This window comes from Panthera tigris, chromosome A3 (assembly GCF_018350195.1).
Source record: "Panthera tigris isolate Pti1 chromosome A3, P.tigris_Pti1_mat1.1, whole genome shotgun sequence".
In the NCBI taxonomy this organism is placed as follows: domain Eukaryota; kingdom Metazoa; phylum Chordata; class Mammalia; order Carnivora; family Felidae; genus Panthera; species Panthera tigris.
The window spans coordinates 113,866,101-113,885,090 of record NC_056662.1 but is presented as its reverse complement, the minus strand read 5'-3'; the positions used below and the strand labels follow the sequence as shown (position 1 = coordinate 113,885,090).

The 18,990-nt window shown below is 41.1% G+C and overlaps 1 protein-coding gene across 1 annotated transcript in view; it reads right to left on the bottom strand.

Moving 5' to 3' along the window:
* Nucleotides 1-4,015: 4,015 nt before the first annotated feature.
* The window catches only part of SRD5A2 (steroid 5 alpha-reductase 2), a 41,139-nt gene continuing 26,164 nt past the window's right edge, over nucleotides 4,016-18,990 (bottom strand). Inside the window, exons 2-5 of the mRNA XM_042979794.1 lie at nucleotides 15,855-16,018; nucleotides 11,284-11,385; nucleotides 8,680-8,830; nucleotides 4,016-5,690 (exon numbers count right to left, since the gene is read on the bottom strand). Coding sequence (XP_042835728.1) covers nucleotides 5,624-5,690; nucleotides 8,680-8,830; nucleotides 11,284-11,385; nucleotides 15,855-16,018 — 484 coding nt within the window. The 3' untranslated portion in view covers nucleotides 4,016-5,623. The remainder of the gene's footprint in view (nucleotides 5,691-8,679; nucleotides 8,831-11,283; nucleotides 11,386-15,854; nucleotides 16,019-18,990) is intronic.

Sequence of the window (18,990 nt, the reverse complement as noted above, 5' to 3'; positions counted from 1 at the left end):
TGCGGGGTATGGGTGAAATGGGTTAAGGGTATTAATATCATGATGAACACTAAGTTATGGATAGAACTGTTGAATCACTGTATTGAACACCTGAAACTAATATAACATTGTATGTTAACTATACTAGAATTAATTTTAAATATATTCCTTGCTCTAAAATCTACTTGGTCTGATATTAACATAACCTCTCCAGATTTATTTTAACTAATGTTTTCATAGTATATATTTTCCATCCACTAACTTTGTAATTTTAGCAGGTTTCTTGAATATAGCATATAGTTGGATCTTACTTTTTTATTTAGTCTGGAAATTCTGCCTTTTAATTGGAATGCTTATACCACTTACATTTCATCTAATTACTGATATGGTTGGATTTAAATTTACCATCTCACTATTTTCTATTTTCCCCATCTGTTTTTTATTCAATTCTTCTGCTTTCCCTACATTATTTTGGGATTGAGTTGTTTTTTATTATTCCTTTCCGTTTCCACTATTAGTTTATTACCTATATCTCTTTTTTTTTAGTTGTCACTCTAGAGTTTATGCAGTATACATCTTTAACTTAACACAGCTCACATTCAGATTTATACCTCTCTATAGATTTAGCATAAGAATCTTACATTAATGAATTAACTAATTAAATGCATTAAATGCAACTAATTAATGAATTAATTAAAGAAATTTAATTGATTTTATGGCATTTGCTTTCTAATCAATGCTGAAAAAAATGCATCCCTGTAGGGAAGGATCCTTTCCTTTGGGGCCTCTGGAGTAAAGGAAAAGAAAGACCATGAAAAAGGCACACCCTGTGGATTCTTACTCCTCTGGAGGCTCCCATCCCCCCACTGGCCTCACCAAACTTGGATGCTACCATGCACTTCTCAGCACAACTCTATCTCTTTCTCACAAGTGTCACTGCTGTACAGACTTAAAACCATCTTTATGAGGTGAGTGAACAGAAACATAATTAAATTATTTATTGTGAGGTACAACCATATGGCTTGTGTTTAAAGAAATTAAGCATCTTCCCTTATGAAAAAGGAGCTCTAAGAAGAGCTTATTCTCTCTCCCAGAAGGATTCTTTCCCTGGGAGGATAAGGAAGGGATCAGACGTATGCAAACTGAAGACAAGAGAAAGGAAAGAATCCCACCCTGTCGGGAGAGGCTCCCTCTCCCAAGCCCTTTCCCTGACTTCATCGCCCACCTTCCCCTGCCCCTACCCCTGCTCCTCCTACATAACTGCCCACCTCCTCCACTTTCTGTGCTCTCCTCCTGCTCTCAGCCAGCCTGCCATGTGGGAGAGGGTACTGGACATCCCTTACCTAGCCTCTGACTTCACTGAGCAAAGCCAAACCCTGAAATTAACAAAGATTAAGACAAAAGGAACTAAACACAGGTTAGTACATATTTAACCTTCCTCAACAGTGCATTTCATTCACCCACATCCCAAGCTATGGCTGGTGGGAAGAAATGGGACATGATACAAATAACATAGAACCTTTTAAGATCACAGCTTAATGGACTTACAGAGAGAATGAGTAAATCTCTTACTTAAAAATAAATCCACTCAGTGGCTATTAAATCATCCAAGCACCCATATCACCATCTGGTACCATTCCTCTTTCTTTTATCATGGGATAGTGGAGATGCTATAAAACAATCAGCAGCCTTTTCTAGAAGGTTTTGCTTAGCATTTATTGTTACCCTAGCTTATTTGCCATGCCTGGACCTCGGCCCACAGCCTATTAGAGAATCAAAAGGCCAGGCAAGAAAGGAAATGACTCTTCATGAGTTCATTCCTTCATGTGCCAAGAACTTTATCTTTTGATTCGTGGTGAGATTACCGTAAGGTTACCACAAAAAGTCAAGACAGCTATTAAAAAACTGCAAGGCAGTAAAATCATAGGCTTATTTATTTGTTCCTGAAAGGGTTAGACCACCTAAATCACTATTTAATTGCAAATTTCTCATTAGAGGTCTTTTTTCCCCCCCGCTTTTGAATACAGTAAAGCCAGTGCTGCTCCTTCTGGAGGTAAGCATTGGGGGTAAGGGCAATTTGGGACTGGAAACCCTTTCCAGAACACAAATGCCATCTCTACCCACCATGATCTCTACCACACCTTCATTTTATGAAACAGGTTCATGATAATGCATAGCCTGATCCTCTCCACAGAGTGCGGGTAACAGATTCCACAAAATGGATGTGACAATTGGTAGATTCTGAACTGTAGCACCACACTGAAGCTCTGGCTGTTTTTCTCCTGCATGAGTTCCTCAGAAATCTAAATGGTAGCCCCTAATGGACAAGAATCATGTCTAACTCAACAATATCCTCCCACCCCTTACCATTTTTTTTGTATTTTAAATACTTAATAAATGATTGCAGATTATGTTCAGGCCTTAAATTCTATGTAGAGCCTATCTATGTGGGCTCTGCTGGGTCTCTCTTACAAAAGCCTGCTATGCCCTAAGAAGAAAGACAAACTTTTGTTTTTAAGTTTATTTATTTTGAGAGAGACAGAGATAGCACGAGTGGGGGAAGGACAGAGAGAGAGGGAGAGAGAACCCCGAGTAGGCTCTGAGATGCCAGCCCAGAGCCCGACCCAGGGCTTGAACTCAAAACCGTGAGATCGAGACCTGAGCCAAAACCAAGAGTCCAGACGCTTAACCAACTGAGCCACCCACGTGCCCAAAGAAAGACAAACTTCTGATTCTTAAAGGGGCAAGACAGGATGGCTGCTCTGACCAGCTACGTGACCTTGGAAGGCATTTTAACACTGCAGGTCTCAGTGTCTCCATCTATTATGTGAATGGGGCAGAACTAGCTGATGTCTTAAATGTGCTTTGGCTCTTTCATTCTGAAAACAAACAGAACACTACAACATCTCCCACAAGGTCAGGAGGAAAACGTTCCCTCCATGAAAGTTTCAGCAAGAGCGAGACAGAATATTTTGTTAGCTAAGCCACAGGCATATTTTAACCTCTTGTTTCAAAAACCACTCCATAGAATCCTACACTAACCATATTTTTGTTGCACTCTAGTTTTAGGAGAAAAGGGAATACATTTAAGGATGAACACACCTTCCCTTCAGACTTTTATTGTACTCCATCTGCATACATATTCTAGCCCTACACAGAGAAAACGAGTTGAAAACAACGGCCCTAGAACACTGAGAGTACTTCAGTTTTAAAAGAAGAGTTAAGATTACGTGAAGTTTAATCTACATTATATTTAAATTAAGACAGTCCACATTAGGGACACCTGGCTGGGGCTGATATGATAGATTGTAGGACTCTTGATCTCGTGGTCTTAGGTTTAAGCCCCACGTTGGGTGTAAAGATTACTAACAAATAAACTAAAAAAAGAAAAGTCGACGATCACATTAACTTGAAATGACAATAGGGTATTTAAAATTTCCAAATATGTAAGTTACCTTATTAAATCAGGGTTGGCCTAAAAATTCTAGAGAGCACCCTCTTGTGGCAAAAAATGCAATTGCTGAATGACAGTTTTATCCAGAGATTGCACCTACCAGGCAAAGAGCAGCTGCCATTCATCAAGCACTTATTACAGTTCAAGGACCAGCCCAGATATTTTATATGGCAATAAAATAAAAGTTTTAACAAAGGCAGTTTTCAATGTCATGGAGAGAACTGGAAGTCTTTTGTTTCACGGAGCCCAAGCTACACCTTAAGGTTTACTTCACTGAGAATGTCTCCCCCACCTGTATATTCTTGAACATGAGGGGTATCATCTAGCCTTAGCACATTCTCCAGCACCTTTTCTGCACCTTCTTGGAGTACTGAGCTGTGCCTGAGACACACTGTTAAGTTATATTTCTCTTTTGTTTTCAACTCAGAGACCCTTATTTCAAGTTGACAAAATGAAGACAGAAGAGCAATAAGGAAGCAATACTTAAAAAAAAAAAAAAAGGAAGAAAACAAAAGGCAAACAACAACAACAACAAAAAACCCCACAGGTCAACACCTTATAAAAATCTTTATGAGTCCAGGGATCTTTCAATTCAAACAAAATTACTTAGCATCCATGATTTGAGAGGCATTTAATAAACAGAAAAACACTTATATGATTACAATTTATATTCTTCAGTAATATATATCATTCTTAGATCTTCTGAGCATCCTGTTTCTTATATAGCGAATTTCTGTACTTAGTACCTCATGTGATAAACCTAGTGTTCATTTCTCAAAAGGGCTTGCTAAATATTACCAACACTTGCCACAAACCTGGACCTGAGGGGACAAATATTTTTGTACATTCTGATTATGAATGTTCAGCCCCTCCCTAGAGAGCCCGATGTCAAGTTCCCATGCTAGGTGACCCCTCCACCAAGGTTGCAAATTCTAATGCCTACTAGCTGATCAGTCCCCATTCTTAGTGGGCTTCATGATCTCAGATCCTCCAACTTTTTAAAGACAATTGAAATGTAGAGACCTAACTTTGAAATTTTGGAAACTTCAAATGTTGAAAAAAAGGAAGTCAAACTATGTGTGAAGCCCTGTCTGAGCCAAACAAAACAGGCTTTCTGCCCAGTTGCGTCCCTCTGGTTCAGAGGCAGAGGTTCAGCATCTGCCCTCAGGGATTCTGAGGACTGCTGTTCAGTCTGCCCCCAGCAAATGCCTTCCTGATCAGATCCCGAGGATTGCAGTGAAGAAATCCCAGAAGAGGAGAGCTGCTGAGTGCTTCTGATATGCTTCAGTGTCACTGCAATTGTCTTCAGGCAAGCCATGTATGATCTTATCCAGTCAATTCCCTTCTTTTAACATTCTCTCATTACTTGGATATTTCCACAGGTTTCAGAGAATACCAGAGTTGACAATGTCTACAATACAACACTTTTTTTTAATTCTCTCAGGAGCCAACCAGAGTCATGTCTTTCTCTTTGTGGTCATGAAAAGCCGTCCTTCAATAAAACCCACACCAGTTTTGGGGATATCTGTAACAGGGATCATGGAATCTTTCAGAAGATAGGGGCACTGAGATAATATACAAATTTGAAATGGGGTCAGTGCCTCGTTGCATCTTTAGCAAGATGAAGAGAGCCTCCTCTATTAAAAGTCCATCTCACATCTTTCATAATTAACTAAGGAAAAGGAAAGTGTGACTGAGTTTCCATTTGGGAGTAGATTTGCTCAGGATCCATGCAGCTTCAGATTTTCAATATCTGCTAATTTGTATGGGTTTAGAATATGTACCTTTAACAAAGTCTATAAGCAATGCCCTCAACTGGGAACCTCTCTGACTACAGAGATGTCTTACATTGATGTAGAGTAGGTATTCAGCCACACGTACTCAGATCACCCAAAGAAGAAAATATAGGGAAGTTCTATACTTTCTAGGAGGAATAGCTAAGAAGCAGATAGATGCCTCTGTGTGGAAAAGAGCCTTGTTGAAGCTTCAAAAGGAGATCAGGAAAGAGACCCTCTGGGACAGTGGAGTACACACTAAGTACCCACCTCACAAGATCTCCAGGACAGCTGTTGGAACGCAAGAAGCCTACTATTATGTATATGCACAGTGCAGCTTTAAAAGTTACAGGTTCAGCAGCCTGATGGTGCTTGACAGTCATGTGGGAGCTCTGTTCCTTTTTATTTGGTTTCTTTAAAAGATGAATGGAATGAGGGCTTTCCGAGATTTGGGGTAGTCCTCAAACATCTTGAGGTAGAACCTAAAAGACAAGAAAGGATAATTATAATAAGCAGTGGTCAACAGTGGAGGTTCGCTGGGTCTGAAATCCTTATGACTAATCAACCTACAGTTATTCAGGGCCTGACTCTTCCACACGGCCATTTGTCCATCTTCTTTCTCCCTCCTGCACCCTCTTCTATAAATGCTGAAGCTTCTTGTGTTGGGAAATAAAAAGTAACAGCCAGAGGACAGTGGTGATGGTTGCACAACATTATGGATGTACTTTAAGACGACTGAATGGTACATTTAAAATGGCTAAAATGGTAAATTTTATGTTATGTGTATTTTGCCACAATAAAAAAAAAAGTATAAGCCAGAAAGAATTGCTCAATGGATTCAACCGGGAAATAAGGAACCAAAGACCCCAAAGACAATGGGCAAGGTTACTCCTTGAGACCTGGTAATGTTCCCAGGCGAATATCCCCTCATGAGGCCTGGGAATGCCAAGAAAATGTTATCTTGTGTTATGGGTTGAATTGTGTCCCCCAGAATAGATGCTTGAAGCTTTAACCCCCTACCTGGAAATAGGGCCATTGCAGATATAATTTATGAAGGTAAGATGAGATCATACTGGAGTAGGGAAGGCCCTTAATCCAGTATGACTGAAGGGGAGAAGAGACACCACGACAGAGACAGGCAGGGAAGGAGGCCATGTGGGGACAGAGGCAGAGGTTAGGAATGGAGCTGTGTAAACCATGGGACACCTCGGACGGCAGGTGCAACCAGAAGCCGGAAAGAGGCAGGGAGGGATTCTCTCTTAGAGCCTTCAGAGAGAACATGACCCTACATCCACTTTGATTTCAGACTTCTGCCCCCAGAACCACAAGGAAATAAATTTCTATTGTTTTAAGACACTCAGTTTGCGGCCATCTGTTTCGGCAACCCTGAAAGATTAACAGAAGTTGTGAAATGGCTTTCTCCTTCAGTGACCAGTCTGTCCTCCTAGCTAACTGAAGCTGGTAGTTCTCAGGTTATAGTCAAGATGATGCACTCTGTTAAAGTGCCTTAATTTGAACTGGGGGACACCCAGTAATAATATGCGATGAGAGGTGGCAGGTTTCCGGTGCTATGATTATGCCCTCTGGGCCTCCCTCTGGAGCAGTCTGACCTAACAGGACAGGGCCACACTTAGGAATTTGTTGTGGCACCAGCTGGAAACCTCTGGTGGAAATGCTGTCCTTCCCCTGACCAGCTCCACTGAGACCACTTCTCAGGGCTCCTCGAACTGCTGGCTGATGCCCTCTCTGCCCTCTCCCTCTCCACCTCTGGTAGTCAGCAGACTCTGCCTCAAGAGAGCAAGGGTGCTCTGCAGCCTGTCTCCACCAAGTCTAGGAGGTGGCTGGCACGGGTCATGAGGACAGCTACTGTTTTATTCATTTCTGACAGGTCTGAGTAAATTCCACTCCAAGGAAAAGAACCCATTCTTGGTTTAACCTTCTAAACTATGAAATTAATCATTAGCCCAACTAAAACACCTATGCAGGAGCTTAAGGGTCCCCCAGATCCTGGTGCCAAGGCTATTCTCCCCTTGGCTATCGCTCACTCTCTCTCTGTCTCCAGCCACAAATGTCGTTTTATTTTTTTTAATTAAAAAAAATTTTTTTATGTTTATTTATTTTTGACAGAGAGAGAGAGACAGAGCATGAGCGGGGGAGGGGCAGAGAGAGCAGGAGACACAGAATCGGAAACAGGCTCCAGGTTCTGAGCTGTCAGCACAGAGCCCGACATGGGGCACGAACTCACAGACCGCGAGATCATGACCTGAGCCGAAGTCGGATGCTCAACCGACTGACCCACCCAGGCACCCCTATTTTTTTTAATTTTTAAATTTTATTTAAATCCAAGTTAGTTAACATATAGTATAATAATGATTTCAGCAGAATTTAGTGATTCATCACTTACATATGACACCCAGTGCTCATTCCAACAAATGCCCTTCTTAACAAATGCCATTTTAGAGAAAGGATCTGAAATTCAAGTTCAAAGCCTGGTAACAACTTAGCATGTACCTTCCTTCCCCCTGCAGTGAGACATTTAGTCAATGCTTTGGTCCCCACCCCATCCGAGGTGCAGGGTTTGGGAGGGAGGTGGAAGTTAGTAAAGCTTTAGGCTAGCCCTACAGAGAAAAGTTTCCAAACCCATACAATTCCCCAGGTGAGGGGACAGTCCTGAAATCATACCACATAAGCACTCACTTACCCTGCCTTCCCAGGAAGCCAGCAATGACCTTGGCTATGATTTATGGATGAAGGAGGTAGAGGGAAAGGGAAGTACCCATACCCAAGTAAGCCCAAATATTGCAAAGATTCCAAAAAAATAATCCTGGAGTTTCCAAGGCTCTTTGATTACCTGGACTGTTAGCACCAAGCCTAGAATTAAAGAAAGTAGCCCCACAAGACCCGGGGCCAGGCTGTCCCTTGGTGGGACTGTATCCTGGCTGTCCCTCAGAATTACCTGTGAGGCTGTGGAAAGTTCTGCCCACGGAACACACTTAGAAATGTGGCAGAAGTGAAATGAACTGAAGCAGAGAAATGGAAGTGAGTTGAACTGAAGCATTCCTTGTGCCTCTTGACCCTTCCCTATAGCCCACTGCCACCCAGTATCCACCCACCAGCAGGTAAGCCTGCTAGGAGGGCACAGAGCCGCCTAACATATGAGGACACAAGGTGCTTCTCCCTGGGAAGCCTTCTTCATCAAGGCGTTAGGTGGCTCCCCAAGTCACTCCCCAATGGGTTTAGTTTTCCTCATAGAAAAAAAATTTTTTTTTTTTTTTACAATACTGTCATCCGGCTAAATTCCAAGTTCAGTGAAAGCCCAGGAAGTCAGAATTTACCAGTCCAGAAAACTGTATCAATTTTACCTTATACAAACACATGTCTTAGTTTCTACATCTATCTGACTCCCAGGACTGAAAGCCTGTTTAGAGAAGAAAGCTACTTGGATGCTGCCACCCTGAGTGCAAAGTTTACCTATGGTGGTGAAAAGCTCGTAGCCCAAGGAAACAAAGTGAGAAAAAGGCAAATGCAAGCGCTGGGAGTGACCACGTGGCCAGGGCATAGCCGATCCATTCAATGATCTCACCAAGGAAATTGGCTCCAGAAATGTAGGTAAACAAGCCACCTGCATGCAGAAGAAAGAAAGAATCATCGGAACTGGATCATTGCCACATTAAAACCGCTCCTCCTATGTAGAAATACAAAAGGGAGCTACGATGGACGAGGGGCTGAGGACTTCCTTATCGTCACTGCAGTCTAGGGCAGTTTTCTTGGGGACAAGGGAAAACAAAGTGATGCAGCCGTTGTTCTCGGAACATCCCAGAATCACGAGGAGTGGCAGCAACTTCTTGACAGGCTCCAGGCAGTCGCTAGCAACGGCTGCACCACTGGCTCCCAGACAAGACGCGGAAGAGGGGCAGGAGGTGTGGGGTTTGTTTCGTTCTATTAAGTAATGTTTCCAGGCCACCTCTCACCTTCTCCCTTCTCCCGCGGACACCCACATTGCCGCCAGCATATTTCACGCTGGCGCTCAGACAAAATGCAACAACACACAGTGTGACAATAATAAAAAACCTTAGTTGATGCCAGAAGTAGATTTGGGGACTGCGCCCCCAGCCCCCCCGCCGCCGCGAGGTCTGCTTCTGATTTTCAAGGTTTACTTTTCTATCCAACCATGTATGTCTGATATCAAAACTATAAATAGAAACCAACACATTTCCAATGATAGTAAATATATCCACTTTCTGCCCCACACTAAACGGGGAAACTCACCCAAAACTAGTTGTTTTCTTTCCACAATTATATAAAGAATATTTTGTTGTTTTCTTTTTTTTTTTTAAGTTTATTTATTTTGAGAAAGAGGGAGAGAGAGCACACATGTCTGTGTGGGAGGGGCAGAGAGATAGGAAGAGAGAGAATCTCAAGCAGGCTCCCCACTGTCAGCCTGTAGCCTGATGCCGGGCTGGAACTCACCAACCCGGGGATCATGACCTGAGCCAAACTTAAGAGTCTGATGTTTAACCAGCTGAGCCACCCAGACGCCCCAAGAATATTTTGTTTTCAAATCATTCTCTAACATACCTTAAAGTTGGAAACTAACTTTGACAACGGAGCTTTTAAGAGCATTCTTTGCTCTTCTTTGTTTGGTTAGTGAGTGAATATTTAAAATCCCACAGCCCCTTAAATTTATCTTCCTTACAGATGACACTGCCTCAGCAGTTCCAGACCTGTGATTTTCCAGACCCTGGGAGGAACCACTGTCCTACTGCAAAGGGTCTATAAATTGCCTGTGAATGCAGCAAATGGTATTTATCAATGTATGGCATTATTTTTGTTTTATGTAGATACCATTAGGATGTCAGCAACATTAACATTTTTAAAAATGATATTAATACCATATTGTAACTTAGGAAAATTTAGGTTCCATTTACATCAAAAAGGATGGGAGCCATCATTTTTAGGTTAAAGGAGGTTAAACCTATATAAGTACCACCTAAAATATCCAAGGATTACTTGGACTGGTTCACTCTCAGCTGCTTATGTTTGTCAACCTCACACCCTGATTTCTTGGGAACAGTTAGGGTTTCAAATATCCTGTGACTTTTTATATCTGAGAATGCATTTGTAGTTGCAAGACCTCCCATCCTAATTTGTGATTAATTATGGCTCTCCACACCTTTAAGAAAATACAAGTGGTAGGAAATATACCCCTGACTACTCACTAGACAAATCTAGGTCAACTGGAAAAGACAAGTCATACAGGATTCATCTTTATCTGCTGACTCAGGAAGGACCAACACTCTGTGTACACATGATGCTTAACTTTTTGCGTTAACCTGACTGGGCCATAAGGTGCCTAGATATTTGGTTAAACACTATTTCTGGGTATGTCCATGAGAGTGTTCCTGGAAGAGATTAATGTTTGAATCTATACACTGACTGAAGCAGATTTCCCTCCCTGATGTGGGTGGGCCTCACCCAATCCACTGAAGGCCTGAATAGAACAAAAAGGCCGAGTAAGGTAAAATTCACTCTCTCTGCCTGACTGTCTTTAAGCTGGGATGTTAGTCTTTTCCTGCACTCAGATTGGAATTTACACCACCAGCTTTCCTGGGTCTCCAACGTGCACGTAACAGATCATAGGACTTCTCAGCTTCCATAATCAATTCCATAATCAATTCCTCAGAATAAATTTCTCCATATATATATATCTGTATCCGTATCTGTATCCTAGTGGTTCTGTGTCTCTAGAGAAGCCTAACCCAGCACATGTAATCGTACCTATTGTAACTAGGTGGTAGCCTATTTCCACCTTGCCCCCAGCCTTGCACTACCCCACCTTTAGGGTGTTATGATCTCACACCTTCCTGAGGATGCCTCTGCCTTTCTTGAACTTCCAGGTTTAGATAAAAAACACAAATGTGTTGTGGGGTGGGAGGGGATGTCAGAGGCAAATGGAGATATAGTGTGTCATTTGTGCCCTCACTGCCCGCCCCCCTCCATTTGCCGTTCATAGCATAATCCCTGGGAAAGGCTCCCAAGGAAGAGTAGAAATCTGGAGGGCAGGAGAGACATTACCTTGTGGAATCCTATAGATGACTTCTCCAGGCTTCCTGAGCTGGCGCAGTATACAGTCACTATGAATGTTGATCCCCATTCCCAAAATAAATAAGAAGACACCTTAGCAAAGAAGACAGAAGGAAGAAGTTAAAAATGTATCCTGATTTTGGTGTTTTTCTCACAAGCTAAGTTTTTTTTTCTTCCTAAAAATGGAGACAAGGGCATTCAATTTCAAATTCTGAGGATGCTACAAAGAATGTCAAAGGGTGGCCAATTAGTCATGGTCCCAAATTTGGTGGAGAGGCCACATTGTTTCATAGAACTGTGTCATATGATAGAGGCAGGTGGCAGAGAAGAAAAAGGGAAGAAACACCATGGGCCAATACTTGAATGAATGAATGAATGAATGAATAGCAAGCTTTTGACTCATTCACAAATAATTAAATTGTGATTGGCAAACTCAACAAGTAATTCCAAATCCCCTTCCTTTGCCTTCCCACACTATAGAGGCTGGAAGTCTGAAAAGTGGTCATGTGACCTATTTCTGCCACAAGGATGTAAAGGGAAGTGAATGTTCTGGGTGTTTCCTTGGAAATGTTTTGCTTTTCTGATAAAAGGGCAGATGGAACAGCACCTCTTCTGTCACCCTCCTCATTCATTGCCAGATGTGATGCCTCGAGTTATAGCAACTGTCTTGCAGTCATGGAGTGAATATCATGAGGACCACATACAAACATGTTAAGAACAGTGGGAAAGAAAGTATAGAAAGTTCCTGGGATCTTAATGACATCTGTAAGCAATTGAAGGGATGCAGAAGTCACCTGCCTTTGAACATTCTTGCTATGTAAGAAATATAAATTCTTAATTATTTAAGTCATTATGAACTGGTTTTCTGTGACTCAATGCTCAGAGCATTCCTCATTGATACATCCATTTGCATGAAAGTAACATGAGCTGGACTGGGGAGACTGGCACCTAGTAAACTGGTTTCCACCACTGTCAGTCACACACACACACACACACACACACACACACACACACACACTTGTTCCCCATTCATTGGTTCAGAAAGAGCCCTGGTCTGAGGTGAGGAGAGCCAGGATCAGGGATGCTAGGTCTTACACCCCAATGGGCACCATTACAACCCAGAAACACTCTATTTTTCCACATAGATGCCCAACCTCACCTCTCAACGATGTGTATTTGTACCGATCAAAACACATGAGGCAAAAAGCAAGAACACTTGAATTCAAAACAGTCAGATCTACTCTCACCTCATTTAGTGTGATATGAAATACGATATGATATGATTTTCAGTCTTGTCTAGTCGAAAGATCATTGGCCGTGGCATGGCATCAAATGGTGACTACACTTATCTTGGTGATCTCTGAATAATGTATAGAATTGCTGAATCACCATGTTGTGCATCTGAAACTAATATAACATTGTATGTCAACTATACTCCGATAATAATTTTTTTTTTAGTTATTGGCCTGGAAGAAAAGGAAACTGGGGAGAGACACCAATGGCAAGACATTGAGAGAAGGAGGGGAGATAGCATGCACAGCAGTGAACAAAGCAGGAACCTTGGACTCAGAGTCTGTGCTGTGTGTCCTTGGGCAAGTCACTGACCTTCTCTCAGCCTCCATTTTGTCATCTGTAAAATGGAGATTCTAACAGTACCTATTTCACAAGGATGGTACAAGACTCACTTATGTGTTCATTCATTCACCTATTCATTCACTTATTCATTCAACTACTATTTACTGTTACTATGTACCAAGCACTGTCCTAAACATCAGGGATACAGTAGTGAGAAAACAGTTGAGGTGTCTGTTCTCATGGAGCTTACATTTTAGTGGAAGAAAACAAATGAATTCAAATAATTAAAATTGTTTTAATTATATAATGTCACACCAAAGCAGAAGATCATAGGATCATGAGATAGAGAATGAGCTGGGGAGGGGAAGTGGTGTCTCTACTTTAGATGAGGTGGAAAGGGAAAGCTTTTCTGAAGATTTGGCATTTGTCCTGTGATTTGAATAATGAGAATGCATAGATCTGAGGGACAGCAATCTAGTATAGGGATTAGGTGCAAAGGCCCTGAGGCTAGAATAGGTTTACCGTGACTAAGAAGTAGAAACTTTGTAGTTGAAACTTTAAGATAGAGGGAAAAGTGAGAAAATGTGGACTGGATGATAATTAAAAAAAACACAGTAAGCATTATATACCTTGGTGAGGAGTTTGGATTTTTAAGTGCAAGAGAAAGCCAGTGTCAGGTTTTAAGCAGGGAAAAATAGGAACTTATTTCTGTTTATTAATATTACAAAAGAAATAAGTATGTGGAATACTACATGTGAATTTGTAAAAATAAGAAAATCAAGACACCTTATTCCCACCACCCAGAAATTACCACCATTAAACACCTTAGTGCGTATCCTTCCAGATTTTCATCTTGTGTAGTATCTAGGCCAGATTTCAATTTCCCCAGGAAGAAGCAAAATGCTCCTTATAGCTGGGTTGAGCAAACCAAAGTCCAACATAGGACCATATCTTGTAGTTGGTCATTATCTCTTTTAAGACCATTTTGACCTCTACCTTTTTAAAACATTTTTTCAGGGCACTGACTTCTTGAAAAGACTGGACTCTTGTACCTCAGAATGCTCCCCTTTCTAGATAAGACTGGCTCATTTTCTCATGGTGCCATTCAGCTTACTTCTTCATTTGCCTTATTTCCTGTAAACTGGCATAAGTCATTTTCCTGTGTGGTTATGTTACCAGCTTGATATATAGTTAGGTACATTTATTTGTTTGTTCCCAATTTTAGGGAACTTTTTCCATTTTGATTTTTTTAAGTTTTCTTTAAATTTATTTTTTAAATTCAAGTTAGTTAACATACAGTGTGGTATTAACACCCAATGCTCATCCCAACAAGTGACCTCCTTGATGCGTATCATAGATTTTTTTTAAGTTTTATTTAAGTAATCTCTACACCCCACATGGGGCTCAAACTCACAACCCCGAGATCAAGAGTTACTTGCTCCCTGGACCAAACCAGTCAGGTGCCCCCACTTAGATTTTTTTTTTTTTACCTAAGTTATGAAGTTTTGTGATTCAAAGGACACAACCATATCAAAAGAGAAGCTCTGCCCACCATCCCATTCTCTTTCCCTGAAAACCTATGTGTCACCTTTTTAGTTTTTATCAATCTGATACTCCCTTTTCCAGTTTTATACACACACACACACACACACACACACACACACACACACTTCCCTCCCACCATTTTTACATGACAAGTAGCATACTATATATACTGTTCACACTTGATTTTTATATAACCACATATTCTGGAGACATCTTACAGGAGCACACAAAGACCTTCCTTGTTTTTGTTTTATTTTGTTTGTTTCTGTGGCTCCAGAACACTCCATTGTGTGCGTGTATCGGCATTCATATAACTAATCCTCCAGTCATTTGTGTTTTCTTTTTACTTCTTTTTTTTTTTTTTTTAAGAGAGAGAGAGAGAGAGTGCACAGAGCAGAGGAAAAGGGCAGAGGGAGACAGAGACAGAGACGCTTAAAGTAGGCTCCATGCTCAGTGCAGAGCCTGATGCAAGGCTCAATCCCGTGACCCTGGGATCATGACCTGACCCTAAATCAAGAGTCAGACACTCAACCAACTGAGGCACCCAGGTGCTCCCGGTCATTTGTGGTTTCAAATGTTGACTCTGACTGCTGTGTGCAAAAGGGGCTGCTGAAGGCCAGTACCAGTGGTAGGAAGCTTAGTTTGAAGTTCACTGTCGTGGTCCCAGCAAGAGGTCATCGCTGCTCAGATTAGGACAAAGTTGGAGCAGTGAGGGAGAAGTGAGGCCAGTTGGCACAGTTATGGAACTAAATGCAGCTGTACTAGGCTGATGGATAGAACTGGATGTGTGATGTAAAGAGAAAAATTAAGGATAATCCCTGTATTTTGGTTTGAGTCAAAGTAATGCACAATTGAACCTTCCCAACTTGAGTTCCTCTTGCAGATAATGAAAAAAAATTCAACAATTAGTGTCTTCTACTATTTTAGATAAATGGTCAGGAAAAGTCTCTTTGAGGAGGCACAACTTGATAGAGACCTAAGTAAAGTGAGGGACCAATCTCCATGAATATATGTGGACAGAACATTCTAGACAGAGGGAATGGTCTGTTTGAAAGTTTTGGGGCCAGACCAGCTTGGCCATTTCAGGCCCAGCAGGAAGTTCCCTGAGGCTACAGCACAGTAAATGGATGGAGGCAGGAAATAGGGTTGGGAAATCGTGCAGGACCAACAATATTTGGGTGTCAGAAGCAGAGGCAGTGGTAAGGAATTTGTATTTCATCCTGAGAGTAATAGAATTCTGGAGGATTCTTGGGGCGGGGGCGGGAATGATGTTCTTCAAAGTGCTCTCCTACTGCTTTATAGAGGAAAGACTGGTAGCAGGGAGAGAAGGGAAGGGAGTCACTAAGGGTTATTGCAGTAGGGTGGGGAGAGGTGATGGTGATTCAGGCTGTTGGAAGGGATATTCACTGGGGTGTGGGTGGGAGATGGTCAGGTGTACTCACCCAGGCTAAACCGTATGTCTGTGTACCAATCAGCAGGGTATTCAGCACAGTAAATCAGATAGTAGCCTTGGAGAAGTCCATTTCCCATGCAGAAAACAAAGCCTTTGACGAGGAGCACAACTGGAAAAGGCCTCCCTCTAGTACGCAATGAGTAAACAAATGTCCTGGGGTATATGGGAAAGAAAGGACAGGATACACTGTTTAAAAAAAAAATCAAATAAGATGAAACAATAAACAATTATATCAAGCCCATTTTTTAATTAATTAATTAATTATTTTGAGAGAGAGAGAGAGAGAGAGAGAGAGGAGGGCAAAGAGAGAGAGAGGGAGGGAAGGTAAGAGAGTGTGGAGCCCAGAGCGGGGCTCAAGTACACCTGGAGCAGGACTCAAATGCACAAACTATGAGGTCATGACCCGAGCCAAAGTCAGATGCTAAAATGATTGAGACACCCAGGTACCCCACATCAAACCCATTTTATAAAATCATTTTCCGGTGAACTTATGCAAAGAAGAATATTATTCAATTCTACAGCAATCATTTATGCTATTATTTATCTCGCTTCATTAAAATCCATAGTAGTCACCATTTATTACCTTATTTTATTCTCAGACCAGCCTTGAAAGTTACATTTCCTCTCCATCCAGTAGTTAATAAATTCAATCCTATGAGCCCAGAATTGGAGATCAGCTTTATATCAATCTACAAGTAAAATCCATACTATCCTGAAGAAAGGGAAAGCCTGGCCTGCCCCATGCAGCAGTGCAATGACATTTTTATAGCAGCCACTCAACGATGCATTTTTCTATGTCTCTCTGATAGACTTAATTACTGATATTGTAGCATTTCTAGAAAGTGGACTGAAGAATCTCGTGAGAAAAGAGAGAGATTCCTCTAAATGTTATGGAATCTAGAGTAATCTAGGAAGATCGAACTAAAAAAAATAGAAATAGCCTCAAAATAAAAATTTGCCAAGGTATAATTGAATGCTAGACATCAACTATATCTTCTTTGTAACTTTCCTTCTTTTATCGTTCAATATAACAATCATACAGGTAAGTTCATAAACCTATGTGAACAGGTCTTTAAGATTTTTAAAAATATTTTTATTTATTTTTGAGAGAATGAAAGAGAGACAGAGTGTGAGCAGGGGAGGAGCAGAGAGAGAAGGAGACACAGAATCCAAAGCAGGCTCCAGGCTCTGAGTTGTCAGCACACAGCCCGACGCAGGGCTCAATCCCATGAACTGCGAGGTCATGACCTGAGCCAAAGCCCAACCGACTGAGCCACCCAGGCGCCCCGTGAACACTTTAATGCATAACTATTAAATAAACACCCATATAATCACTAAGCAAGTCAAGAAATAGAACATTCCCATCACTCCCAGAAGCCTCCCATGGGTCCCTCCCTATTCATGGTACCACCATCACCCCAGACATAACCACCATCCTGATTTCTGTGATAATTTCTTTTTGCTTCTTTGCAATTTTACCACATTTGGATGCATCTATAAAAATATGGTTTATTTCTGTTCATTTTTAATTCCATACGAATGGACTCATATTCTGTGATTATTAGAGTATCATTAATGTCATGTCTTTAACTCATATTGTTAATATAAGCATGTTGTTGCATATAAGCTATATAGTTCAAGCATGTTGTTGTATATAAGCTATATAGTTCATATACTTTCATGGTTGTATATTACTGTTATGTATGAATGTATCACATGTGTTTATCTATTTTACTTTGATGGATATTTGGGTTGCTTCCAAAGTCTTATAACCACTCATTATTTAATGATTTTACATTTTACTTTTAAACCTTTGATACATTTGGAATTTCTTTTGTTGTAAGAAGTTAGATAAGAATCCAACTTAAATCTTTTTCCTAATGGTAGTAAATTTACTTAATTCTTTTTTTCACTGACATGCACTACCATTGGTATTATTAAATTGCCATAAAAATTGATTCTTCTTCTAGACTCTCGATTCTCTTCCATTGATCTATTGATTGCCAGTATTACACTGTTTTAATAATTGTACTTTTAATATATATCTTAATACTAGGTGGGGCTATTTTTTAAGTAAACTCTACTCCTAATGTGGGGCTCAAACTCACAACCCTAAGATCAAGAGTTGTAAGCTCTAGTGACTGAGTCAGCCAGTTGTAGGTGGGGCTATTCTTAAATCATTACTCTTTTTGAGGCTTTTCAACTTATTCTATATTATGTATTTCTTCATCTGAACTTTAAAACCAACTCATGGAACACTCACCCCGCAAATTTTAGAAATACTCCTAGATGTAAAAATTAATTAAGGGAGGGAAATCGCAGAAGGGGGACCTCTAAGAGTTTGTAAAAAAGCATAAAAGCAAAGAAAAAATTGGCAAAAAAAATAAAAGTCAAAATCAACTTTGTCAAAACTCTGGGATTAGCCCAGACTTGCAGCCACATGGGGAGCATTTAGGCAAGAAAATAGCTGAATCTCAGGAAGGGCCACAAACACCGTGCATTTTAACTTACTCACCTTAGTCCCATTTCCCACGTTCCAGCTCAGCACAGCCTCAAAAGTAACAGCCCGCATTCCCAGGATTGGAGGGAGGAAAACAGGGCTGGAGCCTTAGTCCCAAAGAGAAGTCATCATGTTATCTGTCTGGTGGTTCCCCTCAAAAGGCTTGTCTTTTGACCACCTCACTCAACCTTACCCAGGGCTAAATGTTTCTGGGGAAGGGGGATGTTTTTGAATGTTTTACTAGGACAGTGGCCTGAGGCAACGGATAACAGGTGGGGCAGATGAAAAACTCCTCCAAAAGCTTTAAAGGAAAGATGGAGGAATGAGATGTCCATAAGGGGTTTTGAAAATCTCAGGTATGTTTCTGGGAATCTACACAGCCATGAACATGCATAGGGCCATGCACATGTTCAAAAACAGACCTGAAAATGTCCTACACTCTCACCTCTGATTGACCTTAAGGTTTGCACAAGTAGCTAACAAGGCTAAAAGCAGAGCTGTAAACTACATGGGTGATTACTGAACAAGTCCCTTAACAGACACCCAGAGGTCCTTGGCAAAGACAAGGGAGACTTAATTGGTTCCAGGTGTTTAGGGAAAGCTCTGTCCCATCATTAAGTGATCA